General features: G+C 39.9%; 1 protein-coding gene across 2 annotated transcripts in view; it reads left to right on the forward strand.

Annotated features, from left to right (window-relative positions):
* The window catches only part of Nep3 (M13 family metallopeptidase neprilysin 3), a 62,038-nt gene that overhangs the window by 7,682 nt on the left and 33,878 nt on the right, over positions 1-20,478 (forward strand). Inside the window, exon 2 of one of the 2 annotated variants that reach the window (XM_089739828.1) lies at positions 6,531-6,641. In XM_089739828.1, the coding sequence (XP_089595954.1) occupies positions 6,531-6,641 (111 nt within the window). Of the gene's footprint in view, positions 1-6,530; positions 6,642-13,955; positions 14,518-20,478 lie in introns of those variants that run through there. The other variant, XM_089739827.1, reaches the window with a different exon arrangement.

Raw genomic sequence — 20,478 nt, forward strand, 5'->3', positions numbered from 1 at the left:
TATCTTGTAATCTAACGGATTCAAATCTGGACTGGAGGAGGGCCAGTCTTCGTGCCGGATGAAGTCGATTTCACGCGCCGCCAGCCGGTCTTGTGTGCTCTTCGCTCTATGAGCTGGCGCCGAATCTTGTTGGAATACCCAGTGCCTGTTATTGAACATGGTATGAGAAACAAGTTCCACAAGGTTCGTCAGGACTGTATTTTGATACACAACTGCATTCGTTTTTACACCTTTCTCACAAAAATGTACCTCTGTTAAGCCCCAATAAGAAACTCCCAACCATACCATGAGCGAGGGTGGAAAATGACCTCGTTGGACACGCGGAATACGGTTGCTCGCTTCTTCACTACTGTGTGCGTACACCTTATCATTTTGTTTGTTGTAGCTCTCTTCTACGGTAAAAATTTTTTCATCCGAAAAAAGAATTTCCCGATATTTTTTTCCCGCATACCGCTTCAACAAAGCGCGGCATCTCTTCAGTCTCAGGTCCATTAGACGAGCATTCAAACGATGTCCTGTTTTTCTTCGATATGCCCGAAGCCCTAAGTCTTCATTTAACACCCTTTTCACCGTGGTTCTGCTTAACCCCATCTGAAGGGCCAACCGTTTCTGCTTACGTTTGGGATTTCTTTGAATTCGCGCCTTCATAGCTTTTATCACTGCTGGAGTCCTAACAGACCGAGGGCGACCGCTTCTTGACCTGTCATCTACACTAGAGTCTTCATTGTATCGTTTGATGGCACGATAAACGAATCTTTTGGTTATATTCAAATTTTTCAGTATGCTAAAAATTTGAATTGGCGCGTAACCGCAACGATGCAACGCAATACCTGCAACACGGTCTTCTTAAAGCGTCCACTCCATATTTAAAAATGAGTAAAATTCTAAAAGTATAAATTTTTATTTTCATGAACAACTCGAAATTCGAATTCAATAAACTTTTTTGTGGCCAGCATTCTAAAAGAAAAGTTTTTACTGTGTGACAACACTTATGACCTGACTAGGTATATATATACACAAGAATTGCTCGTTTAAAGGTATAAGATAAGATAAGAATAAAATCTAACAACAGCCACGTTTTTGAATCCGTCTAATAATGAAATCCGCGTAATAACAAAACCGTAAGTTTTTATGTTTCATTAAATGCAAGGACCATAGAATATCCAGACTGGAGTTTTTGATGGTCTAATCGTAAGATCCACAACAACAAACAACATGCCAGTTTCCAAAACCTGGAAATTAGTACAATCATTACCTTAACTTACTTTATTGGACACCAAAACAAAATTAGCATTAGTAAACAATCAACAAGCAGATACGTTTGAACAGTTGGCGGTCTTATCGCTAAAAGCATTGTCTTCCAGGCAACCGTTTAATTAACAAAAATTCTGGAAAAGATAAAGATGCAGCAGGTATGTTGCGGTGTACTATTAATAATACATTATTAAAGAAAATACATTCATACAATAAATAGATAAATACCATTAAATACAATATGAAATCACTATACGATTTATATTCCAATATACTTACAAACATTTATAATAAATTAACAGTATGGATAAAGCTTAAACAAACAAACAACACTAGGCAGTATTTTTTCCTATCTATGGTGATAGCCTTGAGAGGCTATATCAGCTTCGCCCTAACGTGTAAGTGAGCTCACAGGGCTCAAACCTGTGCAGCAGTGCTTCGCAGAATCTACCACCGGATCGGAAACACGATCCACTGAGAAGATCCGGCGAGAAACTCAGTGGGTTGTGTCTGTGGGTTAATTCGCTCGTCGAGCCCTTCGTCGCAAGCGACGGGTTCGACGAGGACGGTGACCGGTGCTTGTGAAACCTAAAAACACCATTAATGGATCAGGAAGATCCGTAATGACGTGTTTCGGGTGACGTCGACTGTTTACCATTTGGTCTACAGGATCGGGTATGATAGGCGGATAAGTAATGTTCCTTCAGCATTGTGAAGGAACCGGCTCACCACCGTGAGCCGCTTCACTACAGATCTTCCGCGAAGTATTTAGTTCACCCACGGAATATTACTCATTATCTTACCTTGTAAAAGACGAAGTAAACATTTTTGAAACACAAGGCTATAAAAATATATGTTAAAATGAATGTTTCTTTTTAATAAATTTCAATTGCTTGTTATCTATGCTCTTTTCGTTGATAAGGTTTTCGACCACTTCCTCTGCCACTGCCCTAGTAAGGGCGCGGTCAAAATGGAATAGATACCAATGTAACAGGTTTATTGAAAGACGGGGCCCCCTAACATCGCTGCGCCCACATCCAGTACCAAAGGTAAAAAGGCCTAGTAGGTACCTTTATGCCCTAAACACGTAATTACGGATCCTCCCGATCCATTAACAGTGCTTTTAGGTACCACAAGCACCAGGCACCGTCCTCGTCGAACCCGTCGCTTGCGACGAAGGACTCGTCGAGTGAATTAACCCACAGACACAGCGTTTCTGAGTTTCTCGCCGGATCTTCACAGAGGGTCGCGTTTTCGATACAGTGGTAGATTCTGCGAAGCACTGCTCTTGCTAGGGCCAGTGTTAGCAACACTCCTGATTTGAGTCCCGTGAGCTCACCTACACGCCAAGGAGAAGCTGACAGGCTATCAGCATAGGTAGGAAAATAAAAAGGTACCTTTCATATAGCACCTTTCATATTTATAATATATAGCCTCTTAACCTGTCTGTAGAGATAATCAAGTCTTGAATGTCAAAGATTAATATTTATTTCTCGTTGGTATTTTCCTCGAGAGACGTTTTGCGAGTCGTAAACATAATTAGAAAAGCTCTTGACTGTGGACTGCGGAGTGTAAGTCGGCGGAGCGAAAGCTCAAAAAACTCAGATATGCAGATGACACCACGATTGTTGCATCATGGGAGGATGAGGTGTCCTTCCTGTTGAAGCGAATAGAAGCCGAAGGTGCCAAGCTTGGCCTGAAAATTAACCTTCCTAAATCCAAATTAATGGTTATAGATATAGAGGCCAGCTTCTCCTACAGTTCACGGCCCTTGACGGATACGAAAAAGTAAGCCGATTTGTGTATCTGGGGGTTCGTTTATAAATCGAAATGGCAACTGCTCCGCAACGCTACTGTTTCCGCCTATTTTTCCATTTCCTATGAGAGTGCATTCAATCGTGAAAACGGATATCAAAAAGAAAGTGCTTTTTAATATCAGAACAACATCAAAATCAATATGGCGTTTGGGACTCCGTTATAACGAGCATACGGTTGCTAGTTTTTTGAATATGGATCTTTTAAATTAATAGTCGATTGCGAGTCATTTCGACATGGTTATTCAAAAGTTATATATATCTAAAATTATAAAATATTAGTATAAATGCTTATAATAAATTGCAAATCACAGAACCGAACATAAAGAAACATCAAAAGAAGTAATAGAAAAGTCCATTCCTATGGCACGTTGCAATGGATATATGGAGATATTACCCAATGAAGGTTGACTTCAGGAAGGCGGGCGGTGGTAAACGCCAAGTCCCTATGCAACACGACAGGAGTACATGCTGCGCCGACCCCACTTAATGTGGATAAGAAGATAGATCGCGAATCAACTTGAGTTCATTGTAGGCCATGGATTATACAACAATAGCAACAACAACTATTATATCCTATAGCGATAGCTGTCATAGAACAGAAGATATTTGACAGACTCCTGGACCTCGCTACCGACTTTTCAAGTTAAACTTGGATATAGGTATATAATTTCCAAAGCGCAAAATTCCATTCCCGATCCTGCGGACCGAATGGTAAGCATTCGACGTCGCCCTAAACACGTCATTTCGGGTCCTCCCTATCCACTAACGGGGCTTTTAGGTACCCCAAGCACCGGTCATTGTTCTCGTCGAACCCGTTGCCTGCGACGAAGGGTTCGGCGAGTAAATTAACCCACAAACACAGCCCGTTGAGCTTCTCTGCGGGTCTTCTCATTGGGTCACGTTTCCGATTCGCTGGTAGATTCTGCGAAGCATTTCTCTTACTAGAGTTAGTGTTAGCAACGTCGTCAGGTTTGAGCCACGTGAGCTCATTTACTTGTTAGGTTTCGCTGACATAGCTTCTCAAGGCTATCAGCTTAGGTAAAAAAAAAATCGGGCTCACAGCCCAATAAGTTGGTCACTAGAACTTCTCAGTGGATCGCGATTTCGGGTCTGAGGCAAATGTTATAAAAGTCTCTAAAGCTGAGCCCCGTGAGCTCGCCTACCCGCTCGTTGAAGCTAGTAGAGCCCTTTGAGGTGATGAAGGATGAGGAGGAGGCAATAAGTAGACAAAAAAATATTCGGACCAAGCAAATTTCACCCGTTCAGTGAAAGATCTTCCATTTGTTAACACCAACAAACCAGGAACGCCGACTTGATTTAAACACTGCTGATTATCTCCAAATATCCTTCAAATGCGGACCGTGGTCATTGTTCCGCCACAAAATCCTATGGTCCTGAACCTTAACTTTACCGGTTGTTTGAGATTATACCATCACCTCGTTTTTACCATCGCACCGCCCGCCACCAGAGTAGAGTTCATCCATACTACCTGGACCCACTGCGTTCATCCGTTGTTTCCCGAGCGCTATGACATATCCTTCTTCAAATGAGCCTTGTGGAGGGTACTTAACGGTAGGCAGCGGCTTGGCTCTGCCCCTAGTGTTGCTGAAGTCCATGAGCGACGGTAACCACTCACCGTCAGGTAGGCCGTATGATCATCTGCCTACAAGGGCAATAAAAAAAAACTTTACTAGTTGTTTCACACCAAAGGTCCTAATTAAAAAAAGAAAAGATGTATCTGTTGATACGTACAACAAGATTTTCTAAGAAAAGCACTCTTCAGTGCTGTAGAATACCAGATAAATTTAATCAAAATTGCATACATGCGGTGATGGTACATTAGTTCGAACCGCCACATAAATACTGATTTTATGTATTCCCGTTTAAAAGCAGAACACATATCTGTTTATCTGCGAATAGATTTTGGGTAACGAGTGGGCGTGATCACTCACAGACGTATAAGATTCGATTTAGATTTTAAAATAAAATTTGTCTGCGAAAATAAATAAGAACTTTGTGATAACGTCAACATTTTTTTTTGCATCGGACGAAATGATGTTTAATCTATCTATGTATCTATATGAATACTTGTGTACTTATGTATGAATACTTGTGTACTTATGTACTTCAGAATATTAGTGTTTACTAGTATCTATCTAACAGCTCACAGACGTCCACTGCTGGACATAGGTGTGTTAATAACTAATAAAAATAAAAATGAATTGCTGTTCGTTAGTCTCGCTAAAACTCGAGAACGGCTGAACCGATTCGGCTAATTTTGGTCTTGAATTATTTGTGGAAGTCCAGAGAAGGTTTAAAAGGTAGATAAATTTGAAAATTTTCGGAATTAAATAAAAATAACAATTTTGTTTTTCCTTTGATGTCCCCCCGTCGGACGGATTCCTTTTGTTTGTTTTTAGTTTATTTTATACACAAAAGCTTAGGTCTTTTATTTATCGATTGAGGCACTACCAAGTCTGTCGGGTCAGCTAGTTTAAAATAATAATCAAAACAATGTCTTAATATTACTAAAGTCGTTATCCACGACATATACATGTTGGTTTTCTACGCATAAAAAATCGGAAAATCCCATCCATCTCGCATCCCTTATCGGTCTTTGAAGGCAACGTCAACAACGCAAGCTTTAAAACGCACGCGGGTAAACAAATCGCTAATACAACTTTTGAAAATTAGAATAAAATAAAGCTCAAAGCTCCGAGCTTTCACGTTCAAGGTCGCGCGAATGAAGCCTACAAGTGCTTCTGACCTTGACAGAGTCGACACTGTTGGATGTATTGATTTTTCACGATAGCGCAAAATTACCTGTATTCATCATTTTATGTACTCACAGATTATCGTATGGGAAATTGTGCTTAATTGATTGAAGTTGTTAGCTACCGCCACATCAATGCCAGTGCGCGACTGAGTGACGGTAACCATTAACCGTTGATTCGTCTTTTTTTTTTCTTCTTTTTTTTATTGCTTAGATGGACGAGAGCTCACAGCCCACCTGGTATTAAGTGGTTAATGGAGCCCATAGACATCTACAATATAAATGCCGCCATACACCTCGAGATATAAGTTCTAAGATCTCAGAATATTTACAACGGCTGCCCCACCCTTCAAACCGAAACGCATTACTGCTTCACGCCAGAAATAGGCAGGGTAGTGGTACCTACCCGTGGGGACTCACAACAGGCCCTACCATCAGTAATAATAATACGATCGTATGACCGAATGAGGGTTTGATTTTTACTACACGATGTTATTCCTTCACCGTGGAAGCAATCGTGAACATTTATTAAGTACGTATTTCATTAGAAAAATTGGTACCCGGTTGCGGGATTTAAACACCGGTGCATTGATGCACCGGACCTCTTATCCCATAGACCATGACGACTTCAAAAGTCGTCTGCTTTAGGCAAGCAATAAAATATATTTTATTTGTCTTTGCTTCAGATGGCTCGTTACAAGAAGACTGGTTTTATGGACGACGATGCCGGAAGCATCAGCTCGATCCAGCTCAACGAAGGAGTACGGTCCGGAGGAACTCATATTCGCTATCATATGGTGAGTGTGTTATACCTTTATACTTCGAGTAGGCTCTCTGCTATGTATGCAAGAAAAATATTGTTACGCCGGTAAGAGTAACGCCATCTATCGCCGAATAGTCGAACGAATATCGAAGGACCCAGTAGCACCTAGGACGTTCGAGAAGTACAACGCCATCTGTTGTCAGATAGCGGGAACTACTACTAGGGAATGTGTGGAATATTCTTGATAATTCTAGGGATGAGGTATCCGGCTATGGAATGAGCTCCCCTCCACGGTGTTTCCACGCTATGACATATACTTCTTCAAACGAGGCTTGTGGAGAGTATCAAGCGGTAGGCAGCGGCTTGGCTCCTCCCCTGGCATTGCTGAAGACCATGGGCGACGGTAACCACTCACCATCAGGTGGGTCGTACGCTCGTCTGCCTACAAGGGCAATAAAAAAAAATAAAAAAATTTGACACTACCTAGCGCTGTTCTCTGTTCTGTTAGCGGGCATTATTCTCGTCGAAATCGTCGACTACAACGTATAGTTCCGGTGGTAGGTTCTGCGAAGCACTGATCTTGCTAGAGGAAGTGTTAGCAGGTTGAGCCCGTCTGCGTGTTGCTGAATTAGCCCCTAGACTACTAGCGATCCCCGAATCCTGATCACGCAGGAGCAAGTCACCGTCGTCGCTCTAGACACGTCCTTACGGATCCATCAGATCCAATAACTCTTGCATTAGATACCTTCAGCTCTAACACTAGGAGCAGGCTGAGGAACCCCGGTAACCGTACTCGTCGAACTCGACCAAGAGGTCGACGTGCAATCTAACCCATGCATCAGCTCGCTGAGTTTCTCGCCGGATCTTCTCAGCGGGTTGCGATTCCGATCCGGTAGTAGATTCATTCGCGAAGCAGTTGCTCTTGAGTTGTTAGGTCTCCTTCGGAGGCACTCGGGCAGCTGTTAGCAAATCCCACCCCTTCTGGCTGAGCCTTTGCTCGCCCACCTGTCCTGGTGAAACTGGATAGGCCTCCGAGCCACCAGTAAATCTTCAATCATAAAAAAATAAAACTACTAGCGAGTAGTCAGGGGAAAAAAATTAAAAGGCCTCCGAATTCATGTGTCCAATGACGGTACACTCGACTTCTCGTAACTAGATACAGTTTATACAATGACTAATTTACTTCATGCTCTGTTGCTCCCAGTTTTTCTCGTTTGCCTTCAGTCTTAATAAAATAAGAAGATTGCATATAGCGCTAAATGAGACCAAAAAGGGAACGTTCGTGGACATAAATAATGACTTCACTAATTGAATATGCAATTTCGAAAAGGGCACATGTCGCATATTTTGTCAAATACGTTTTTTTCATATACGTGTAGTTTTGAGGCTTACCTACACCCAATTTATAATAATTCCAGTAATTTTCAATTGCTAATTAACACTAAAATATATCTCAAAAGCTAATATTTTAAATATTACACTGCTTTAGAAAATAAATCAGTTTTTTTCATTTCCTGAACATTTTACATTTTCAGAGATGTGCCCTTTTCGAAATTGCATATTCAATTAATTTTACATTTTAGTGTCGTCAGGGATGGGTTTTTTGCAGATAATTATCCCAGATCTGTGTGTAATAAAGAAAGGCAGTGTGGAATGAGAGCTAGCAAGTCGGATTGATACATCGTTTAAAAGTCAATACATATCAAAGAAATAGAATGCGCCTTCCAGAAACTGATTAGCAATGTTACTGCACACAAAAGGGCTTCAATTTGATTACGCCTTTGCATCTGACAGTCGCATTGTCCGGAAAATTATACTTGTAATGTTTCTGGTAAAAATTTTGAAAATTGAGCATTTGACTTTGTTGTCATTTAGCTTTCATGAGAGAACATTGTCGATGATCATCATGAAAATTCGTAAACGCATTTCGTCCAAGTTACTAGTACTTGCTTAAAAGCGACTCGACTTGAATTGCTCGTTCGTATTTTTTGCGTAAGAAGAAAATATTTGGTTTATTTTTGAACCATTCATTGCTAGTAACATCGAGGAGTTTCACCGATTATTAGCTTATTATTAGCTTCACCGAACGTGTAAACAAGCTCACGGGGTTCAGCCTTGGAGACTTTGCTAGCATCTGAGCAAGAGCGGTGCTTCACTGAATCTAGCACCGGATCGGAATTGCGACCCACTGAGAAGAACCGGCGAGAAACTCAGTGGGCTTTGTCTGTGGGTTGCAGAATGAACCATTCGTCGCATTCGACGGGTTCGACGAGATCGCTGACCCGTTCTTGGATTTGACATGGGTCTGAATCGAGTTAGCGACATTTTCAAGATATGTTTACATATCGACGCTTGAAAGGCAAACGTGACTAAGCGACAATAACTGCTTTGTACATAAATGATTGGCAATAAACATATTCGATGCGCAAAAAAAAAAAATTCTAGGTCTATTAAAATCATTTCAATCCTACAGCTACTAGCTAGATTCTACCACAGCTAGATTCGTTAAAATAAATTTTGTTTTCAGGTATTTCAACTTTAAATTAGTCTACTGTAAAGTTCACGCATTGTCGCTTAGTCATGTTTGCCTTTGAAGCGTCGATATGTACAAGTTTAAAATGACAACGTTTTAGAGAGTTGGTCTACCGAACAATATTTACAATCCAGTGGAAAATCTTCCTTTTGTTCTTTCCCCCAAAATAGGTACACAATGACGGTACAACCCTATCATTGACTGGGAAGACGTACGCCCGACAATCCGACCTACAATATCTTCTGTCTCCCCTAATCCCTACTCGTCATCTCCGATGACCGTTCAAATGAAATTCGTGACAGAGTTAAGGATGATATGCCGCAAATATTTACCACAGCCAAATTTGGATGTGGATTAGACACTTATAGTATCCATTGATATCCATACTAGGCCTTCGTTTCACATGCGATGTGTATAAAGAGAAAAAATTAGAATTAGATTGATAATACTGATATACTGGTGGTAGGACCTCTTGTGAGTCCGCGCGGGAAGGTACCACCGCCCTGCCTATTTTTGCCGTGAAGCGATAATGCGTGTCTGTTTGAAAGGTCGGAGTAGCCGTTGTAACTATACTGAGATCTTAGAACTTATATCTCAAGGTGGGTGGCGCTATTACGTTATGGATGTCTATGGGCTCCTTTTTTTTTTTTTTTCCTACCTAAGCTGATAGCCCTAGGGGCTATGTCAGCGTAACCCTAACTTTAGTAGGTGAGCTCACGGGGCTCAAACCTGATGACGTTGCTAACACGAACTCTAGCAAGAGCCGTGCTTTGCAGAATCTACCACCGGATCGGAAACGCGACCCACTGAGAAGATCCGGCGAGAAACTCAGTGGGCTGTGTCTGAGAGTTAATTTACTCGTCGAGCCCTTCGTCGCAAGCGACGGGTTCGACGAGAACGGTGACCGGTGCTTGAAGTACCTAAAAGCACCGTTAGTGGATCGGGAGGATCCGAGATGACGTATTTTGGGCGACGTCGACTGCTTTCCATTCTGTCCGCAGGATCGGGAATATGGGCTCCAGTAACCACTTAACACTACATTAAATTAGAACTGGAATAGTAACGACGGTTAAACATAAACAGTTGATTCTGTTTACACAATAAATATTTGATTGAAGTGTGTGTATTCGGTGCTCGGGTTGTAGTCGAATTGGCGATCTGCCCAGTTCTGGTATCTTGCGAGCTCTATGGCGCGAGTGCCTCATTCACGATAGAAAGAAATCACTGTTGACGTGTGAAGTGTTTGTGGAGTTCTTTTTTTACACGATGATGGTCGATTCTGAGTTGATGTCGGTGTCTTACTCATTTGGGCATCACAAAATATTGGAACACAACCAGGGCTGCTGTGAAGGATTTGGGAGTTAATGACAGTGGGAAGGTATTTCACGCTCTTTCACCGAGTGGGTGGAATTGCTCGGTATATCGACGATCAGATTTTTGTTTGGGACTTGTATGTATGTATGTAAGATTAACATGAAAATGTCGTTAGCGAGATTCAGGCCACATCTATAAAATGTTCTGTGTTCTATGATGGATAAAAACACTATAATCAGGAAGCCAAAAAACAATTGAAAAAATTCAAGGATCTCCCTATAATCTGTTGTAACTAGGCAACAAACAGCACGATTATGTTTTGTTAAATTAATAATAACTAGTGGCCCCGCAGTAGTCGAAATTCGACTATAATTAATTGGAATTGTAAGTTTGTACACTATTATGATTGTATTTTATACTTCTATAATCACAAATTTCGCCAAGACTACACTATAAAAATATTAACAAAGACAAACAATATTTAATCTCAATTTGACAACAGACGTCAAGAACAAAAGTTTGACAATAAATAGTATGCATGCGTGTGTGCGTCAAATACATGGTATGTAGTGTGTGTAATTTTTTCTTTATTGATTTAATGTATCTTTTATGCATTATTTAAAAAAAATATTAGCATTGTGCACTTCTTCTCTATATTCTCTATAAGTGTGGAAAATTTCATACTCCTCTGTCTGCGCAATTTTCGTAAAAAGGGATACAAAGTTTTTGCTTCACGTATTAATATATAGATAGTAAGTACAATAGTATTTTTTTATGTCTATTGTGTTGACGGTTGAGCGAACTCACGGCGCACCTGGTGTTATGTGGCTATCGGAGCCCATAGAAGTAACAACGTCACTACCACCTTGAGTCTTGAAGTTTCCATTATTACTAATTACAATTATGTTACAATTTTTTTAATTCTTTAAAACTTTTCCAATTCGCGGACGTGTGTTGATTACGTGTTTAATTAGAAAAAATAATTTTACCCGCCGGCGGGATTTGAACGTCGGCACGGTCGCATCACTGGATAAGATTACACCGGACGTGGTAACTTTTAGGCTACGACGGCTTCAAGATTATGACATACATTATAAATCTTCGAACACACCCTACGATTGGAAGACGATCGCAGTCTGCTGGTGTAAGATTCAAGTAAGAGAGAGACATTCTCTGATTTCTCCCTTATTTGGCTTTGACGTTAAGTACCAATGGAAAGAGATTCTGTTTTTTTTATTTTTTTGGCATATCGTATACGGGCCTACAAGGAATAAACAAGGTTAGTAGTTGCAATAAAAAACTTGAATAAGGATTTAAAATTTAAACAATGACAATCGTAAATTATCTTTTATTTACACAGTCAAAGATAAAAGAAAAGTGCCATAAGAACACAAGGTGACTAAAAGAAAAATCTAACATATAGTTTTCACAATATAATTAATGTTCGCAGAAAAAACTACTACTATTTTTCACTTGTTGTTTTCTCAGCGGTAAAGGTCGTGCGCTCTGTGGTATCGACGTCGCCCAAAACATGTCATTAAGGCTCATAAGGGCTCCTCCCGGTCCATTAAGGGTGTTTTGGGTACCACAAGCACCGTTTACCGTCCTAGTCGAACCCGTCGCTTGCGACGAAGGGCTTGACGAGCGAATTAACCCATAGACACAGTCCGCTGAGTTTCTCGCCGGATCTTCTCAGTGGGTCGCGTTTCCGATCCGGTGGTAGATTCTGCGAAGCACTGCTCTTGCTAGGGTCAGTGCTAGCAACATTTCCGGCTTGAGCCCCGTGAGCTTACCTACATGTTAAGGTGAAACTGAAATAGCCTCTCAAGACTATCAGCATAGGTAGGAAAAAAAAAGTTCTGTAGTATTTTCGAATACATTGCCTCATGTTGTTTTGCATCCTCTTTAGCGGCGTAAGCTGCACTCAAGAATTCTAGTGTTGATTGTTGCACTAATTTGGTCATACGATCGTATGGAGGAATGACCCCCCCCGATACCGTCTATAATTCGGCCCTGTCCAAATGTTTGCGGTACTGAAGTGACGTTCAGACAAATCTATCGCAGTCGTCTAATTAGCATAGGTTTATTTGTAAATCAATTTAGTCAGTAACGTAAGAACGTTATTGTTTCACTAAGTAAGTTTCCATTCATTGTTTGAATTGTTTCAAGTTCATTTGTTGGGCCGACTTCTTGCATTGGTACTTAGTGGGATTCAGGTTTTCAAGACGTCATGTGTTATCTACCCACAGTTACTCACACTTCAAAGGGTTCTTAGAGTTAATTATTTTCAATTGGAACTATTATCGCGCGACGCTTTGTGCAATTTCTTTGATTTCATTTCTGGTGAATACGGTTGAGAATCGGGTAATAGATAATCGCATGACTTGACTGTACATTGCTGGTTTTCACATAACCGCTCTTCATCAGGTCGGATAATAGCCCGTAAGCCATTCGATTCAAAATCGAGAACACAGAAGAGATAACAACTCAATTAACGCCGTAAACAATTAATCTCCAGAAATCCAAGCCGACGGCAGTACGGTAGTAACACATTTTCTGCTAAAGCTGAGCTTTGTTTACGATTTTTACAACTAACGTTATCGTGTCGTATGTACGCCGGATTGAACCTAGGTGGTTTTGAATTATTGCGTTAATTATGTCGGCACGATTTGGCGCTATCGTGTCATCTGACTATTCTCGCATACCTGCGTTGGAGCTTTAAGGGGTTTAAGGGTTATCGAGTCGACTGATGGATCAGAAAAAAATAATACAATTGATACCAAATACAATGAGTTGTGGAGGATCACCAAGCAGACACCAATAGATAATAGATATTAGATATAATAGATATTAGACAATAGATAATATCAATATCAGACTACACCTACCAAGGTTCATCTCTGCACCCCCCCAAAGGTAGACTGTCAGAGAATGCCTATGGCCTTAAGTCCGCCTTTATACTGTCTAGTATATAAAGTTATAAATAAATAACTAAATACAGACTGAGATCCTTAAGCGAAAGTGGCATTTCATTGGTCTCAAATAATTAGAGACCGACACCCATTCAAGAGAGCGCTGACCTGGAAAGTGCTCGCAAAAGGAAGAGAGGCCGTGGATGCAATTGAAAAAATTTGATTCGAGCCCTACATCCAAGCAGAGGCTAATGAAAAGAAAGAAAAAAGAAGAAGATGCAAAAATCAAACCTAGGTCCTGACTCGTAGATGCTTGTTTTAGGGAGTCATTTTACTTTAATTTTGTTTTATTTTATTTTAAAATGGCGATGACTTTATATCCTTTGGACCATTTCAGCGTGAGCCACAAATGGTTAACAGACAAACTCAACAAAACGCTATTTCCCTGACAGAGTTATTAGTGTATTTTGTTTAACGAGCTATTAGTTCCGGTTTAAAGCATCGCATTTATCTGTTTTTCGCTTCGGTACAAATTGTAATCTCGCGATTAATCTTCCTATTTTAGAACGCGTGCGCATTTAAATGGATCAGTCGTGTGCGGACCACGCACGCAAACATACGTTCATTGTATGAATATTTTTTTTGAAAAATAAAATAAAATTGTAGTAGGTAATAAAAAAACGATTATGTCGTTTTAAATTTGTGCTACGTGCGTGGTAGTGTTTGAAATATTACTCTGTTTAGACGAACAAATCATGAAGATTAATGTTAATTTATTAATAAAAGAAATAGTCTGATAACTCACAAAATTATCTGTGGATATCATAGTTTCGTTTAGTATCACCGTTAAACGAAATTAGGTAAATATGTCAACACAACAAACAGAAACACCGAATCCTTGTGGAACTCCAGATGAGACGCCCTCATCGTCTCCGGCACCCGAAGCGGTGAACAAATTCAATTGGCTGAAGAAAAGCCATGCGAACAGGACCAACCCCTTCGTCAAGGCACGTCCGTCATTGACCAGGGAGAGTTCCGCCGCCGAGCTGTTCTCCAGACAAAATTCGAATTCGGATTTCTTCCAAAGCTCCAGATTGAATCTGTTCGAAACAACAGCGAAGCCAGAGGTGTCCGATCGGAATTACAAAGAGGTAATTAAAAAAAAGAAATCCTACGAATTCTAGAAAAACATACATCTATGTTTTGGGCCGAAAAAAAAACGTTTTTCAAATTGGCAACTTCATTTTGTAATTGAGGCCGTCAGCGCAAAACTGACCTAAGCTTACCATGGTTAGTATGGAGGCAATTAGGTTTGAATTTTCATGAATTTGAATATTTGAGTAGGAAAAAAAAACAATTCGCCCAAAAATAATTTTTACAAAGCTATCTGTTAACTATGGGTGAAACTATGGATAGGCCGGTTTTGCATCAAAATATTTTATTATATTTTGAATAAATTCCAATCTTTTGCGCTGATGGCCTCAATTATTCCTCAGTTTAACGACGCAATTTACATTCGCTTGGTCATGTTCTCCTCAAGCATACAACAGAATGGAGAATAACAAAAGATCTATCTGTCTATAGAAGATCTATGTCGTATGTAATGAAATTTTGAAGACAGCGCTGATAGATACTGTAAAATATTTACCTTTATTTTCGTTTTGGCTGAGTATTGCGAACTAACATATTCACCGACCGATGTAAAGATAGTTATCGGAGCTTATAAATATTAGCATGTTGAAATCTAAAATTCTATGTCATCCGATTTGTCTTTTGATCGTGTTCATTGCGGGAACTAAAACGATTTAGTGTTCTCTCGGTGTACTTGACATTTCTTGTTCAAAGTATTTTTGTTTAGTCTTCGTTGTAGACCCGAACAATACAAGTGGAAGGAGTGAGTGTCTTTAGCCTGCCGACCGAGAGGGCTGGTGGTCGTGGCGCAGACGACCGCCGGTCCGGCGTCCTGAGGGGGAGGGTGATGGGAGAGATGTGCTCCGCACTAAACGTTTCACTTTCCCCCCTTTGCGTTTTCATGAGTTCTGTCTCATGCGAGGTTTGGATGCTGGTTGTTGAGCGACAGGAGGTTTTAGTCCGTTCGACTCCCACATGCCCCGCCCTCCATCCCCAGTGGAGGGCGGAAGTCCGGCGATTTACTCCTGACAAAAAAAAAGGAATGAGCATCTTACATTTTGATTGTCGCCTTAAACATTAGAATATTAAATTGTCGATTGTACTACAACTGGATTTAAATACTTATTCCGTATTGAAATAACAACCGGCCTACACCACGATATGTGAACGCTGAAAAACACTCACTATCAGGCACATCATATACTAGTCTTCTTTTGAGAACAAAAGAGCTTCTGAATTCAGCTGCCTTGTCACGCCCGTAAAAAAATTTCTGTCCTGTGCCCAATTAGTGGAACAAAAAACAATTAATTGAAAGCTATTTTTAACTATAATAAATAGGCTTGCGAACGCACAGCCCGACGGTTTTAATGTTATAGGCCCGCTTTAAATGTTAAAAGCCTATTCCGACATTGAGGCGCGTCAGATATTCAATAGTGTAACTATGTACCTACTGGGTCGAGTGTTAGCAAATTCTCACGTCATTTCGGATTCTCGCGATCCACTAACGGTGCTCAAGCACCTGTCATCGTTCTCGTCGAACCCGTCGCTTGCGACGAAGAGCTCGGCGGGTAAATTAACCTACAGACACAGCCCACTGAATTTCTCGCTGAATCTTCTCAGCGGGTCGCGTTTCGCGATTATCGATTAAAATCGATTGTATTTTTAATGACAGCTTTGACAATAAGCTGACATGACGCTTGTTCATAGATTATACACTTAATATTTGGCGCTTGTTGGTTTTTTCTGCTCTACTCGTTTTGTATTTTCGACGCGTTTTGAGTGTGTATCTATCTGGCCGTTTTATTTAATTTCAACGATTACTGCTTTATTATTACGGATACCAACCCTTCCTGCCTTGTACGACAATTGCTTCTACACTGGACACTGAAGATCGCTCACACGTTTGACTTGAAATTGTTGAATTGGATACTGTTGAAAGTATGGATCGCTGTGTGAATTGTGGGATCATAGCAATTCCATAGGCCGTCGACCCTTGGACAGGGTTACAGTATTATATGGTTGGATCCTTGGACAGCATTATATTTTACCTTAGTTGGGCTAGGTACATACCAAGATAATATTCTTCCCCCTGCACTTTTCCTGAACGACATTTTAATAATAATTGAAGGTGAATACACTAGGCATACAATACGTTTTGTTTTATTTTTTTCGACGCTTTTAGGTAGGTAAATCCGTAACTGATATATATCATTGATATTCATTCATAATATGACATTTAAAAGATTATCCAATGGATATAATAAACATTTACTTATGCTTAAATAAGTTATTATTCAGCTCTTTTATAGAGATTGTAACATAACCTAACTTCTACTAAATCTTTATTAACTTTGCTCTCAGATTGAGAAAACTTTTAGAATTTTCAGTAAGGTACTGATAAATCTGAATCTATTAATTCATACTAGTTTCATCACGTTACATTCGGGCCCAAAAATGTATGTAATCGTTTCAGTCTCCTTTATGTTCACCAATAACTTCCAATAGCAACGGAATAACATCGTGTAATAAATTGCTTTTTTTCTAATTTGATGGGCCCAATGATTGCGGGAGTTACAATAAGCCCCCACGGGTATGTACCACCACCCTGCCTATTTCTGCCGGAAAGTTCTAATGCGTTCAGCTTAAAGGGTGGCTTAGCCGTTACACTGTACACTCGAGAATTAAACCTCACGTCTCGAGGTGGGTGACAGCATTTATGTTGACATATAAATGGGCTCCCGTAAGCCGGCCATCAAAGCAAATCAAAGTGAAAATATAGTCACAGTAATGCATTTTGCACGTCTTTGCGAGCGGTCTCTGATTGGATTATTCATGGAGATAATACTATATATTATCGCATTTAGGATACTATTGAAGATGGATCGCTTCTAGTACGCCACAATGATGCTCGCCAAAGCGCATTTGATTTGCTTTTATGTATACAAGCACTGCACTTCCTTCGTGCATCGGGTCGCTATTAAGAACGCCATCTTGATCGCATTTACCGCTAGATGAATAATTGCAAACACGGTACAGATATATACGTATTATTTTAAAATGAAGTCGTCTTGGACTAAAAGATAAGATGTCCGGTGCATTTGTGTTGAGCGATGCACCGGTGTTCGAATCCCAGGCGGGTACTAATTTTTCTAATGAAATACGTACTTAACAAATTTAATGATCACGATTGACTTCCACGGTGAAGGAATAACATCGTGTAATAAAAATCAAACCCGTAAAATTATAATTTGCGTAATTACTGGTGGTAGGACCTCTTTTGAGTCCACACGGGTAGGTACCACCACCCTGCCTATTTCTACAGTGAAGCAGTAATGCGTTTCGGTTTGAAGGGTGGGGTAGCCGTCGTAACTATATTGAGAACTTAGAACTCATATCTCGAGGTGGGTGGCGGCATTTATATTGTATGTCTATGGGCTCCAGTATCCACTTAACACCAGGTGGGCTGTGAGCTCGTCCACCCTAGTTGGGTGCAATAAAAAAAAACTTCGATTTAATTATTTTGATTTTTATAATTTAACTAGTAAATGTTTAGATTGAAGCCCGCTTTGCTGGTCGATCTTTGATTTGACTTTCAGAAAATTTCATAGAAGATTTTCTGGATTTTCATAGAAATAAGTTAAGCCGTTTTGACTTCTTTAAAGAAAATACCTATGCAATGAAAATGGCTTATGTTGCAAGCCAGGTTTTGTTTCTTTTTACTTGTGCTTTTTATGTATCTTTTTAGCTTGTGATGTGTATAGTGTGCCGAATAAATAAAACAATAAAATAGCCTGTGTATATACACACATCGACTTGATGTAATTAGATTTAATTGACTGTTGTTAATCTAGTCATTGTTATATTAGAATGATTGAAGTTGGTCGAATGAATATTATCGTAATTAACAGAGACGGTCGCTAAGTTCATTGATCTACTGAGTCTTATACTGACTGATTTAACTTATATCCAAATTTTAACATCAAGGCTAGTGATGACGTACATACGTTGAATATTTTAAAAACAAATCGCGTAATGTTTGTGATATGTAAGCAATTATAAGTCAAATATTTTTGTGGTTTCGGCATTGTTGCGGTAAAAGTAATAAAAACATAAAGAATAAAAAAAAAAAGAATTTTTTCATCCGAAATAATTCTCATATTTTTTCTCAAGTGAAATCTTAGTGTTGATATTACACACATATCGATGTAACTAGATAATAGAAATAAAAATACATTAGCTATTGTATGTATTATATGGACATAATTAATAAGGACGACGCGTCCGTTGGTTGCCAATATGACAATAACAAGTCAATGAATACTCGATATTATGTAATCATTTAAGGCAACGCTACATCGTTATTAATTCTTTTTTTTTTAATGCTACTTACGGGCACTTGTGGCTACCTACTGTTTGAGATATCAGGGTGAAGTTTAGTATAGTTTAAGGGATGTTTTAACCGCTTAGATAGTCATGTCAATGTGACCATTCCCAGGATACATACGTAAATAGCAACGAATTAACAACGATTTCAAAATAAAATACTTTCGAAAATAACCAAAGACAAACGTCAATCAGTGTAATAATGTTTTCTTAGATTTCGTGAATCGTTAACATACTTAATTAGCAATACTTTTGCGGTTTAATTTTGTTTGTTTTTTTTGGTTAATATATTAATTCTGATGCTTCGAGAATCGCTCGTGTCTATGGCAATTGTACAGTATTCGAGATGTTAGAAATAATATGGTGACAATTTTTTTTCCTACCTAAGCCTTGAGAGGCTATTTCAGCGTAATGTTAACTAGTAGGTGAGCTCACGGGGCTCAAACCTGACTAACACTGACCCTAGCAAGAGCAGTGCGCTTGCAGAATCTACCACCGGATCGGAAACGCGACCCACTGAGGAGATCCGGCGAGAAACTCAGTGGGCTCTGTCTGTGGGTTAGTTCGCTCGTCGAGCCCTTCGTCACAAGCGACGGGTTCGACGAAGACGGCGACCGGTGCTTGTGGTACCTAAAAGCACTGTTAATGGATCGGGAGGATCCGTAATTACGTGTTTTGGGTGACGTAGCCTGTGTACCATTCGGTCTACAGGATCGGGTATGTAGTTTCCAGCGGCCACGATAAGAGGGTTCTCATGTCGTGCCGCCTTCTCAAAGTGGCGCAGCGATGCCGAATGTAGATACTTACTGACAGAGTCGAGCTCCAGGTCATCGTGGAGATCCACGTTCCGTAGGAACCATGGGGCTCCGACGGCTATCCTGCAGAATCGGGATTGCGTAAATAGTAATAAAAGTAAATAGTAGAGATTTTAAATACTGCAATTCTTTTAACTACACGAGTCACGAAAAATATTAAACTTTTATACCAAGCGCAGTTCACTCGGTTTAAAATTGCTATATTTAACCAATTTCCATTTCTTACACTAGCGCTATTTCGGTGAGTCTTCCAAAGCACTTGTTGCTTACAGATGGACACTTTTTCAACTTGTCCCAATATTTACTAACAATCACGCCACGTTAACTGGTCCCTTGCTAAGTTCGTAAAGAGCTTGTGTTACAGGTGCCAGATAACGGAAATAAATGTAAGATTTTTATTATACACATACATATATTTAGTATATATCCATAACCCTAGAAAAGACATTTTACCATATTATCATACAAATATCTTCCCTTGGCGGGATTCGAACCCGCGACCCCCTTGTGTAGTGACCATGTCACTTACCACTACACCAGACGGCCGTACCACTACACCGTACAAGATGGTGCTCCAACTTCTACCCTCCATACTGGAAACCTAAACGAATCCCACAATTAGAAACATCACTACCAAACTGTCACAAGTCAAAATTCAATATCAATCTCACATTGTAATGTCTTATTTTAAATCAGTTCGGAAATTACGTATTCGTGAAAAGGTTTGATTAACAAAAAAACAACAACAAACAACAGGTTTGATGAACAGTGATATTAAACATG

This window comes from Bombyx mandarina, chromosome A1, assembly GCF_030267445.1.
Source record: "Bombyx mandarina strain Sakado chromosome A1, ASM3026744v2".
NCBI lineage: Eukaryota > Metazoa > Arthropoda > Insecta > Lepidoptera > Bombycidae > Bombyx > Bombyx mandarina.